We start from the raw sequence: 14280 nt of genomic DNA on the forward strand, positions 1-14280 counted from the left end.
AGAAAATACTGAGAGACAAAAAGGCACACACTCACACAACAAGCAAACCATTGCATTGCAGGCAATCGAAAGTCAAAGAATACAAACAAAAGGAAGAAGAGCTAGGCAAGAGGTGCTGTTTCGCCTATCTATCTTCCTCCACACCAATGATCAATCACTGCCATTAATGCAACTGCAAATTAATTTTACTTATCATCATCACCCACTTATAAATTAATACATAAATATCATATTATTGTCATGATCATAAATAGATTTCATCGCCCCAGTGATTTCGTTGCCATTTCTCCATCTTTAGCACTTACCTGGAAAATAACACAACACAAAAAAAAAAAAAAAAAAAAAATCGTCATTTCAAGTGTTATAGCAAAAACACATATATATATATATATATATATATACGTTTTATCCAAATTCAGTTGAAGTAAAAGTAGATAATAATTTTTATCCACACTGTCTATATAGGGATATATATATCATACAGGCCTTAGCTTTTTTACGAATTTACAGATCATAAAAAGTTTCATTAATTAAATGCACTGAATTTATTTAATTAGCCTGGAACTTCATTTAGTGTATATCCCTGGTATACCTGGGGAGTTGAAGATGGAGAGACTGTTACATCAGTATCATGATCAGCCTCATTTATCATGTCTAATCATAGTTCTCCAATCCTTCCTTTTATATATATATATATATATATATATATATATATATATATATATATATATATATATATATATATATATATATATATATATATATATATATATATATATATATATATATATATATATATATATATAAAAGGTGTAAATATAAATATATATTGAATGACCAATTTGGGCTCGGCACTTACTTCTTTCACCACCAGTTTTTATATATTGAATTGGCCCGGTTTGATCCATTTTTCTCTTGAACAAGCCCGTTTAAACCTAATTTTCTTTTGACCTGGTTGAACTCAGTTTTCTCTTGAACCGATTCGGTGGAACCCGGTTTTCTCTTAAATCAGGTAGGTTGAACCTAGTTAAGGAACCATTTGGTTTTCTATTATTCTATGATTCCCCAACAAAGCTATATATAAGTTTTTATTTTTTATGTAATATATAAAGAATAGATAAAGTTGGAGAAACGAGACTTTTCACATTAAGTAATAATTTTGTTTTTACAAAACTGTTCTTGATTACTTTTTCATTATATTTTCCCAAGCATGATGTTAATTAATGTTGGGTTGTGGAGTAGGATTGTCTTTGGATCTTCTTCCAGAAGATGTCTAGCTAGAAATACTTGGCTTCTAGATATTGGTTCCAAAAGGTAGATTCCATAAGGGAATTTTAGGAGGAAAATTGGATATGAAGAGGATTTTCAATACATGGATTCCAAAAGATCTTCTACATGGGGGTTTCCGGTTCCATTCATTAGAAAACTCCAAAGGGCTCTCGAGCCTTTTGTAGGTGATCTTGGCAGTTTGTTTATAGGCTTGGCTTGTTGGTCATATTTGGCCTTGTCTTTTCTCTCTCTCTCTATATCGATTGTAATTGTAAACATTATGGGGCTTGTATCATTCAGAAGTTAATAGAAACCTTTATTGTCATAATTTCTTTAACCACTAACACACAATTAAAGATGCAAAAAAATAAAAAATAAAAGAATAATTAGCGCATAAGTTTTACTTGGTTCGTATGAATAGGGTAATCGTACTAACTACATCCACGGTAGAAGACGAGAGATTTATTGAGTTCTAAATATTTACATGGAGATTCTACATATACAGCTAGTGGTATTTGATGTCGACCCTAAAACTGCCTAAGTATATACGCTTTACCCCAACCATGTTAACTACATAAATTCGTGTATGTTCTTTATTTTATTCACATCTTATATTTATCTATGTCTTACTGTAACTATAGCATGTATTTAATCAAAACATTGATCAAATATAATTTATCCATACTGATAGAGTAATTAATAAAAAAACAAGGCCTAATATTATATTATAACACAAAATAAACTAAAGTTATTTTTGTCGTACTAGTTGAAAAAGCTAGCTACTACCTTATAAGTTAGCTAATAAAAATTAACGTTTGGTAAAATTAGTTGATAAGATAGTTGAAATATATATATATATATATATATATATATATATATATATATATATATATATATATATATATATATATATATATATATATATATATATATATATATGACATAAAAATGCATTTAGAAATTATAATTAATTAAAGGAATATTTAGAAAAAAATTTATAATAATAATAAAAAAAACTTCTCAAAAACTAATTTAAATAGCTTTTTACAAAGCAAGTTTATAAACTAATTTTTGGTTTATCAAACATGATAATTTAAAACAACTCGAGCACATAGTTAAAAAGATATGAGTTAGCTAATAAAAAATAATATTTGATAAAAATAACTAGTTAACAGAATAATTGGAAAATATAAAATGACATATAAGTCATTTATAAGAATGAGTTTTCTTATAATTAATTATAATTAATTAAGAATATATTTAGAAAATTTTAAAAACACACTAAAAAGCTATTTTAATTAGTTTTTCAAAAATAAATAAATAAACTAGCTTGTTGGCTGCTTTTGGTTTGATAAACATGACAAATAAAAGAAAACCTCAAAAAATATGGTAGTTGTGATATGTCAAAAACAACATAAATATAGCTATAAAATATCTTATACAAGAAAAATATTATACCTAGAGTACCTATTATAAGAAAAGTATTATATTAGAAAATATAAAATAAAATAAAATAATACTATATTAGCAACAAAACGAATAAGTGGAATTTTATGTTGTCATTTGTCCGTAATGAATCTTTTTACATTTACATATTTCATTAGGCTGTTTCCTGAGGGTTAGAAAAAAAAGGCTTTTCCCTTTTGCATGCTTAGTTATGACGTTACTTGATACCAAAAAATAAATTCTGTACTTATATGACCAATATTTTTTTATAAAATCAGAAAAGCAATTCTATTATGACATATATATATATATATATATATATATATATATATATATATATATATATATATATATATATATATAATAACAATAATAAAAGAGTAGTCTTTTTGGCAAGTGTCATAATATTAGAATTCCTAATTAATATGATGCCTCTTGTCATTCTATTAATTCTCTATTTTAAATTCATTAAACCTCCTAATTAATGTGATGTTATTTGTCAATCTATTTATTCTTTATTTTAAATTTTATATTATTGTTTTCATTAGTCCACAAATAAAAAGAGTCTAATATATATGATAAATTAATTCTACATATTTATTTGAATCAATAATTATAATTTTACATAACTAATAAAAAAATCTCTTAATTAATAATGTATTTAAAATTTTATATAAAATAATTGATTAATAATTTTGAATTTTTTACTATGAATATTTAATTAATTTTGTAATCATGGTTTCCACGGGTTATAAACTAATATATATATATATATATATATATATATATATATATATATATATATATATATATATATATATATATATATAATGATTTGACATGAAGCAATATACCTATATAACCAACATTTCAATTCATAAAATTGGAATGGCGTTGCAACCATTCCATGAATCAAAAGCAATCATCAGAAACTGATAAAATCTACTTTTTATGAGTTGATGTACCTTCTAAGATGCTAAAGGTTACTTTATATTCTATAAGTAATAATAAGTGAAAAAAAATATGTTACATCTATAAAAAAAAAGTTCTTGGTTTTAATCAATTGACTTACATTAGGAGATTTAAATTAAGATTAGAAGTTAAGCAAAATCCAATTTAACATGTCACAATAAGTTTTCCTAATTTCTTTCAACTCTTGTATTCTATTTAATATTTTTGTTTTTTCTGTTTTTGTTTTTGTAGGGTCAGTGTCTAAAGAGGCCACCAAATTCTTGAAAAGCTTTAAATATGCCACTCAATTATTGAGAAAGTTTTGAATAGGTCACGTAATTACAGAGAAACGTCAAGAGATATCGTTACAGAGAAACGTCATGAGATACCATCTTATGTTTCAATCAATGTCACCTAGCCAAAATCTTGACAAAAAATATGTCCAAAATTGATAAAATACCAGTTATGCCCTCAACTCAATCCTAAATGTAGATATATATTCCTTTTCTCATAATCCAATTCATAAATGGAATGTTGCAACCATTTCATGAATTACACGCAATTCCTAGAAATCTCCTTTCTTTAACAATCAAGAATATTATAGATTGATAATATTTTATCACAACCTTTAAGTTTTATAATCATACCCTATGAGTAATAAAATCCTATAACACATAACTTCAAATCACTTTATTCTCAGTTCTTTTTGAAAAAAAAAACAAATAAAATATTTGAAATATTGAGTCAATGAGGAAATTAAGAAAACCAGGTGAAAAAACAAACAAAAATTAATGCACTGTTCGGAGAGGGAGGGATATTTTTGTCATTTCATACACATTTTTCAACCAATCAAAAGGCATCCGTACGTGCATGGCTTTGACCTATCATGTAGGTCCCACCTAACCTAAGCTTATCAAAAAGCAAAACCCTAAAACAAAACGGCGTAGTAGTGTGTGCCCTTTTTTTTCCCAGTGCTCGAAATCTGCAGGGCTCGGGGCGACCCGGCAACAAAATTAAATTTCGGGTTCAGTGAAACATAATGGCTATTGGGCATTTGGGCATTTAAATATGATTAAAAGGACTTTTTATATAATTAAGGAATCTGTCGGAATTTTAATAAAAGTGGGTTTATATTGATTGAAAGTGGACAGCGAACACCTGTCTTTTCTTAAAAACATGCTTGAATTAAAGGAAACCAAACTATGAATCCATAAACCCAACAAAACAAACACCTAACTATATCCTATTATATAATCCAAATAAGGAAGATTATATATTAATTTAACAAACCCATACTAATATCACAATCATGCAACAAAATAAAAATTTCTAATAGTTTATTTAATCATAATGGGACTTTGAGACCACGTATATATCTCATATCAAGCTTTTAATAATCAACTCTTTTATTTGGAATTTACGTTGTTAAGACATCTTTGATTTGGAATTCTCATTTTTTGTAAGATCGAGTGATATACCAAGATCTAAAATGTAGGTTTCTTGAAGACTTTTAAAAAAAAAAAACTTGACAATCATTTTTTTTATTCTAAAAATTAGGTATTGACAAGATGTCCTATAAAAATTTGTACTATCTAAAGAATCTTTTTTGATATAACAATTAAAAAATGTTATGTTAGATCTACAATTTATGTGTTTGAGATAAAAGCAACAGAATTTTTGTACAAATTAATTATTATTTATGGAGCTTCAAACTTCATATAGACGATATTTAAAATGTGATTATTACCTGTCTATATAATTTCGTTTTGTTATTTGATAAGTACAAAATATACTGCTTTCATAATTTTATAATTATTTTTTGTTATTTTACGATCCTTCAAATTTCAAAACTTCATCCATTTGTGTATTTAAAATAATTTAGTTGATCAAAATCAAGATTATCCATGAATCAAGATTACTTGAAGACGTCTCATCTACATGAATAAACCAAATCATTCAACATAACTAAATTCGGTGCCATGAAATAAAATTTATTGTTGCAATTTCTGGAAATGAAATAGATTTTACCCAAAAACGACATTCTAATTTTTTAGGGTTACTGAAGATCTAAAGAGTTCCATTTCTGGATGCAATTGCTTAGCCTACTTCCAGGAATAAATGCAAATGAAGTCTTTAAGCGTCTGTATATATATAGATATGAGAAGAAATTCAAGAAATGGAAAATTTTGAAAGAGATTTACCGGAGATGTAGATGGGGAAAGAGGCCATTGATTGAAGTCTCAGTTCTTTGTTTTTTCTTTGTGATGATCTGAATGCCGTCCTACGCCATCTCCTCCGCCGCCGCCGTAGCTTAAGTGGTAACCAGCTGCTGCTGGGAAATGATCGGAGGCGGCGTTTGGAACGATGAAGAAGGGCAGATTTGTGGAGGTTGATCCGTCTATGGAGGGTGACTGAAACCTCTGGAAATGGTGATGATGAGGTAAAAGAGACGACGGTAAATTGGACTGAAGGGTCCCCCTACTGAAACCCGGAGCAAGGGTGCCACCGGATGATGATGTCATGGAGAAGTTTAAATTGTAACTTTCTCCTCCTCCGCCACCACCACCCGTTGTCACCGCCGGTACGAAACTGTCTTGAAGGAAGGAGAAATGGTGTTGTGGGTTGTTGTTGTTGTTGTTGTGGTGTTGGTGTTGGTGGTTATCTCCGGCGGTGATGTTGAATTGTGGTATTTGGATTAGTTGGGTTGAAGGTTGTGTAGGTCGAGCGAAGAAATAATCCATCGGAGTTGCCCAGTGGGTTCTTGACTCTGGACTGTGACGGCGGACGTTGGTGTTGCTGTGAATGCCGCCGGTGAGAAGATCCGTGAAAGACGAGTTTTCCGAAATACTATTGACCTGATTCAAAACAGCAGCCCTCGTTGAATCAGTTTCCTTCTCTCGTTCCTTCTTTGAAGCCATTTCTCTCGCTCGTTCTCGAGCTTTCACCCGATTCTCCGATCGAGATAACGAAAGCCCCGACCCCTTGCTTGTTTCAGATGTACTACTACACGCCGGAGATTTCGCCTTAGAAACATTATTATTATTATTATTATTATTACTGTTTTGTTGTTGGTAATTTGGATCTTCAAAATCGGGACTGTTTCCCGTCGACTTCTTGTCTTCATTCTGGTGATGGTGGTGGGTGTGAGAGATGGCACCGGAAAACGAAGGGTCAAGAGAAGGAAGCTCGTCAATGGAAGTAGATGCCGCCTTGAGCAACCATTCTACCGCCTTGCTCGGCTGATCATACCCCAATCGGTCTTGCAGATCATAAAACTGGATAGCGGTACTAACAGACAACCGGACACGACGATCTCTGAGTCCTTTCGATGTCAAAACCTTGCTGTGTCTATCCTTCCCTCCGGACGCCCTAGAAACCCTAACAATCCGGGAGGAAGGCCATCCACAAAGCCTCGCCACACCACCACCACCACCTCCACCTACAACAACATCTATTCCTCCTCCTCCGCCGCCACCACCACCACCATCATCAAACTTCTGCAACTCCAAATTCCCTTTATGGGTAGCTATCTTTTGCGGATTTGAAGAATTGTCAGTAGTTGTAGTACTACCATTAGACGAAACCCTTTGAAATTTACGCACCTGTCTTTGAATTTCATCCACCTCCATACCCAGCTTTCATACCTTGAAATCAATCCAACTATATCTTATCTAGAGAGAGAAATTAGTGCAGTTTTAGAGAGAGAAAGTAGTGGTATATATTTGGAGAGAGAGAGCAGGTGTGGTGGGGTGTCAACTAGTGTCCTTTGTATTGATGACTAGCTTGGCTTTTGTAGCCATGTATACAGACAGACACACAAACATATAGATACAACTGTGTGTATGTATATAAGCAGAAGCAGGCCGGAAAATGTCAGAAGGGAAGCTCCGTTTAAAGCTTATCTTTACCAGTGGCTTCTCAGAAAGCAAAGTCTGTGAAAGGTTTCATCAGAGGGAAGGAAAGCTGAATCCCAAAAAAGAAAGGTAGGGTTAAGATCTGTTATTCGCCTTCATCTTTTATAGTTACATATGATTTAATTAAATTTTTGCAGTTGGTTGTATAATTATGATTATGGTTCCTACTTCCTTATTATATAGTGTTCGAATAATCACTTGTAAAAATGCATAATTTTAATTTTGAGAAAGGATAAAAGGGTATTAGTTTATTCGTTATAACAAAAGAAGAGAGTTTTTTTTAAAGACTCAAAAGGCTTTATAAACCCTCTATGTTTTCATATAACTGTTATCATCCAATAATATTTCATATAATTTTATATTAAACAATCTACTAAAAATTAACTAAAATAAATAAATAGTTTAGACTATACATAATTTCCTTTAATTGTAGAAAAGTAAAGTAAAATATATAATTAATATATTAAACAATAATGCACCATAATATTTAAAATAACAAATTTTTCATACATGATTGCTATTCGACGAATTATGTTCAACCAAGTTGAAACGAAGCTCATAATGAAGACCGTTTGAGCATATCTTATAATTTCTTTGAAGATATTGATGGAGCCGATTCATTGAACCTTTAAATATATGGGTAAAGTTATATGTTTCATCTTCACTCCAATTGCTTATTATATCACATTTGTAAGAACCCGAAATTTAGACAGAGTTGATTTTTATTCAACTAAAGTCAACTATTAACCAAAATGGCAAATGATCAATTTTAAGAATTTAGCAAGTTTATGAAATTATGACTTCATGAAAATGATCAAGATAAGTTTAAGTCACTTATAAGAGATTAGATGAGTAAGTTCAAGATAAGAAGTGCATGAGAAGATACATTTTGGCCAAAAGGGTAAAATAAGTATTCTTATACTTTTTGTGCTAAGTTGGTGACTTTATAGATTAAGTCTCATATTAAGTCAATGAGAAATGACTTAACAAAGTTGTAGAGTATGTTCTCACCTTCGCATGGATATAACGATCATAGAAAACGGGTTAGAAACGAAAAAGTTATGAATGTTATAAGATTGTACGAAAGTTGTTCCCGAAGCTGGAATGGAATCAACAATGCACTTTGCTGATCTTCAGGTACCACGGTGGGGTACATAGATCGCCACGATGCTGTGGCGTAAGTTGGCTACTATTGACTAAGGTCAAATGGTCACCACAACGCAGTATCAAGGATTAAAGACGAGTTTTGAACCTGTTAGAGCTCGTTTCGATCATTTCAAGGGGGAGATCGATTGGGAGCTTAAAGGTGGTGATTTTGCAACCCAAATGTTGCCAAGACAAGCTAGAGAAGGAGGATTGTTAGGATTTTCATCCTCTCCACATCAAGGTATGATTTCTCCACTTTTGGTGAAATTGTTGGTTTGTGTAGATGTGTTGAATTAATCAACCTATAGCTTGATTATGATGTAGATGAGAGTGTTTAGATGCTTTAATCAAGCTTAGAAAGTGTTTTGCATGGTATAATCAATCCAATAAGAGTTAGGGTTTGAAACACTAACTAAGTGATTAGTGAATTGATGCATTATATGTAGATTGTAATGAATTATATAGTATGAGATGCTTAATTCATAGGTTGAAGTAAATTATGAGATAAAATTTTAGAAGATAGAATTATGATCCACTAGGTGGTCATTTTGACCATAAGAGTCATTAAGCTCTTAATAAGCTTAGACAAGTATTCAGAAACTTGTATATGTGTATAAATAAGCCTAAGAGCAAAGAAGATGGATCAATATGCATTAATGGAAGAGTTGAAAGAAGGGATTGTTAGTCGTCACTAGCTAACAAGGTGAGTTATTACTCTCTCTCTCTCTTTCTCTCTCTCTCTCTATAGGTTATGTTATATATTTATTTATATGCATGTAAGTATGTTTGTACGTAAGAGTCATGTATATGAGCATGACAAAGAGAAAGATAGAATAGGATTATATGTTATAATCCTATATAAGGTTATGTACTTTTGATTATATATTTAAGATCATATAGCTGAGAATGCACGTATAACCAAAGTATCTAGAGTTGTATAAAGAAAGAACAAGGGTATTATGAGTAATACCTATAGGAGTAGATAAATAAAGAATAGGATTATACGTACTGTAATCCTATGTATGATTAGATGATGAGAAAGGTATTTGTTGATATCTAAGAGATTATAGACAAAGACAGAGTATGATTATATGTAGTATAATCATAAGTGTATGTATGTATGTCTAGTCATTAATGGTATTATATAGAATACCTATATATTAATAGACACTGATAGAGATTAAGTACTTAATGAGTTGAGTACTAAATGTGTAGTAGAAGATCTCTTGATGAGATAAAGAGATAGAATGTCGATGGGAAAAGTATTATGTGATTAGTCACACAATAAAGATAGAGATGTTTAAAAAGATGATTCCTTCAGGAATGAGATAGAGATTCCTATGGGAATAACAATATGATTCCTTCGGGAATAAAGAGTATGATTCCATCGGGAATGAGATTATGTCCCAACGGGGAAAGAGATGATGATCGCTTTGGGGATGTAGATAGATGATTCATATGGGAATAAAGATTATGTATGGTTAGAGAAGATAGAGAAAACGTTCCATGGGTGGAACAAGGTAAGAGAGTTCTTTTATGAACTTATATAATATTTGTGAAGGATTCAAAGATAAGAAGAATGAGTAAGGATCCACGAGGGATCACTAGAAAGGAGAGTAAGTTTGGATGAGTTTACCCGACAATGTAATGGGATGTTGTTTCTTTTAGAAGATAGATGAGATTATAAGTATAAGATGTGACCATTGGGTCAGGTTGAAAGTAGAATGTTCAGGAATGAGTATATGAGAATAGAAAGATGAAGAGTAAAAGAGTATATGACAGGAATGTTAAAAGTAAGATATGTGTGAAGATCAGAGTAATAATATGAGAAGAGCATGCATAAGGCATTGACCGAGTATGAGAAAGAAAAGATATGTAAGCATAATAGAATGAGATAGATAAAGAAAAAGAAGACATAGTAAGTGTAAAGTATGAGATGATCCTGAAAAGAGGCTAAGTAATATAAAAGAGATAGATAAATGAGAAGAATACAAGTGTATGATATTAGGGAAAACTAGCAGAAGATAGAGTATGAGAATGAAAGAACAGAATGCTATGGCATGAAAAGAGATAAATGAAATGAGAAAGAAAATAAGAGTAAAGATGAGAATGGAAAATAAAACAGAAAAAGAGAGATAGATAAGATAAAAATAAAGAGAATAGAAAAGATGCATGAGAAAAGATAACAAAAAGATACAATATGTGAAAGATAGAAAAAGATTATAAGAAAAGTATATGAACATGAAAACAGATAAGAATATAATTCACCATACCTATGGTTTGATTTAGTAGATATTTTTCATGTTTTGCAGGTTCAGGTAGCAGTTGTGGTATGAGAGAAGACAAGAGCATAAGGACCTAGAATAGATTTCATTCCTTGTTGTTTCAAATTGTATGTGAGTTTTATTGTAAACTCATGATTAAACTTGGGATTTAAAGTGTTTTAATTTTATAGAATTCGGCATTGTAAATTAAACTCTAATAATTCCCTTAGATATTATGTTAGAAAATTAGGGTCGTTGCAACATTCATCTTAAACAATCATCTTATGCAAAACTATGCAAGTTTGTGTAATATAGTTGTGCTGGTTGTAACAATTTCCCAACGATATTGAAGCTCCCAAATGCCCGTTCAATAATCTTTTAATCACCCTCGTGATGTTCTATATCATTATCGACCATAATGATAGGTTCTCAAACCAAATAATTTTTTTGGTCGTTACCGATAACTTGGATCAGTGTTAATGGTAACCCATATGAAAATGTAAGTATATTTTCTTCCTCAAGAGAGCAATGTGATTAATAGGTGTATCATAGTTAGATATATCTAACTATTGATCATTAGGGATTGAAAATTTCTAATAATAATTTGGTTGAGGAATATTGAGATGGTTCTGAAAATTTATGAGCAAGATATGTATATACAGAAAATACGTACGATGTTGAGATCCTTAAAGATGTTGAAAATTAGTAGGATTTTGATTGTTATACAAATCCTTATCCATATAAATTGAGAGAATTTAGTTGCAAGCTTTTAAATGTTTAACCAAATGGATGATAAATATGACAATACCAAGCTTTATTTTTGCAACATCCCAAAAATCACAATAAATTCAACTCTTGAAAAACAACCCATAACCCTAAATGTTTACAAAATCATTGTTTCAAAAGTGTGTTTTAGTATTTAGAGTATCCCAAAATCCAAACAACATAAAAACCAAAGGATGTGCACGATCACGCCTTCGCCTTGCCACAGTAATCTAAAGTACCTGAAACAATAAACTAAAACTGTAAGCCAACGCATAGTGACTTCCCCCAAAGTACCACCACAGAGCCTATAATATACATAAATTAGCATGATGAGTCCACAACCTCCCGGTTGGATTACCTTGTATACCACATACTGGGTCCACAACCTCCCAGTTGGATTACCCTACATATCATGTACTGGGTCTACAACGTCCCGGTTGGATTACCCTTGGCCCATAACCTCCCAATTGCATTTCCCCGGTCTGTTGAATGACAGCAGAAAGTAGTAGTCTCAACCCCAACGGAACATGTCGACATATAACAAATAATATAGATATTCAACTGACAGATAATTATACAGCTAGTAATCACAGGTAGTCCTACAAATCTACCAGTCTAACGTATATCATCAACTATCAAACAATCATACAGACCTATCACATACTCAACATATCATCAATCAATATCTAAAAGGATATCAACCCATTAGGTCGGCCTTGGTGCCTTCGACCCGCTAAATACAATGAGGAAGACTCACATTTCAGTATGAAAATATAGCTGAATAGGACACTATTCTGAATATGAACTCAATCGGTTACCTATTCATGAAAATAACCAACTCAAATAAAATTCAAAATACCTAGAATACCCCCGGGTCAAACTAGGTCAAAATATGGTCAAAGTCGAAAGTCAACAAAATCAGCCAAGTTGACTCAGTCGAGTACGCCCAACGTACTCATCTTGTGCGCTCACCGTACGCAAGGATTGACCAAGGTCGGGATGTTGACCATGTACGTGTTGCGTACTCCAGCTTATGCCCAACGTATGCACCATCCAGCCACACCTTCGATTAAGAGCTTAACCTTAAGCCCCTTTTGCCCAAAATTCAGATCTAGTCTTCAAATGATGTCATTAACCATAAAGTTTCCAACTTTATGGTCTTCCATGGCTATTAAGTGTTCAATACCAAAAACCCTAACTTCTTAACCCATTAACACATCCTAGTTCTTGCATGGAAGGAAACTAATGACCAAAATCACATTTGTATGTTTCTAAACACTCCAAGACGTATGAAAGGACAACTTATATGAATTAGAGTAACCCATACTCATAATACCAAGCTTATGGGACTAAAAGAACACAAATCCATAGCTACACACGATCTAATCAACACTTCATCAAGTTCAGAGCTTTTTACCTTCAAATGATGACAAATGGTGATGAGATTCTGGATCCAAAGTGCTCCACTCTTCTATGATGGTTTCCTCTTCTTTTTTCCTCCTCCAAGAACACCAAAATTCACACTCAAGGCTCAAAAGTGCTCTCAAATAGATTAGGGTTGCATATGTTTTGAAATGAGGTTAGAGGTTGATGGATGAAAGGAGCCTTGAGAGTTAAGGATGAATAAATACTTCACAAACCCTAAATATTAGGGTTTTTAGGTCCAGGGCACGTACGCCCGCGTATGCTTAGGTATGCCCAACATACGCATGCAGCTCCAAAAGTTAGAAAAATGCCATTTAGGTCCAATTTTCAAATAATTCTCATACCAATGGCGAAAGTGCAAATTCCTAGAAATCGAGATGTTATAATTTTATAGAGTGTGTATATGTGTGTGTGCGTATATATATATATATATATATATATATATATATATATATATATATATATATATATATATATAAGAGAGAGAGAGAGAGAGATCAATATACAACCAAATAAAAACTCATTGAACTACAAAACCATATAAAAATAACTATGTCTGTTTATGAACTATTCCTAAAAACAATAATAACGACAATGGAAGCTAAAAAATAGAATCAACTGCAAATTATTTTTAACCTACCGAGGATCATTGTGGGATCATGAAAATATTAAATCAACCATAGATAGGAAAACATTACAACCTTTAAGGCCTTTGATTCTCATGGAAAAATGAAAGTTGATAAAGTGTGGCATTAAACTCCAAAGTAGAAGTTCTCTAAAAGTATTCACCAAGCAAGAATCAACCACTAAAACTTGCTATTTTTTACTTGTATTACGTTGTTTTTAATCCATTAAGACTTATAATACATAAGGCAAGAGAGGAGAAGGGTGAATACTAAGAAGCCTACATTTTTGGCAACCAACAAAAGAAAGAAAAAACTATCAATAAGAACAACCATTTCTACTAGCAAAACTCTCTTTATATATAAAATGAAATGGTATCGTCTTTCTTACAAGCATGGAGTGACGAAAGGAAAAGAACACTCTAACTCCATCCTCACATGGAGTATGTGGTTTTGACAAGAAAGTCAAAACGAAGA

The 14280-nt window shown here is 31.6% G+C and overlaps 1 protein-coding gene across 1 annotated transcript; it reads right to left on the reverse strand.

The window, feature by feature from the left end:
• Positions 1 to 31: 31 nt before the first annotated feature.
• LOC111914715 (transcription factor TCP2) lies at positions 32 to 7444 on the reverse strand. The gene is made up of 2 exons (XM_023910424.3): positions 5868 to 7444; positions 32 to 305 (listed from the first exon to the last, which is right to left on the reverse strand). Exon 1 carries the CDS (start codon positions 7293 to 7295, stop codon positions 5907 to 5909), a length of 1389 nt encoding a protein of 462 aa, XP_023766192.1. The 5' UTR covers positions 7296 to 7444; the 3' UTR covers positions 32 to 305; positions 5868 to 5906.
• Between the last annotated feature and the right edge of the window lie 6836 nt (positions 7445 to 14280).

The sequence above is a fragment of the Lactuca sativa genome, chromosome 4, assembly GCF_002870075.4.
Source record: "Lactuca sativa cultivar Salinas chromosome 4, Lsat_Salinas_v11, whole genome shotgun sequence".
NCBI lineage: Eukaryota > Viridiplantae > Streptophyta > Magnoliopsida > Asterales > Asteraceae > Lactuca > Lactuca sativa.

Excerpts from the sequence above, each read along its gene's own strand:
- LOC111914715 (XM_023910424.3), bottom strand. The coding sequence starts at position 7,295 with ATGGAGGTGGATGAAATTCAAAGACAGGTGCGTAAATTTCAAAGGGTT.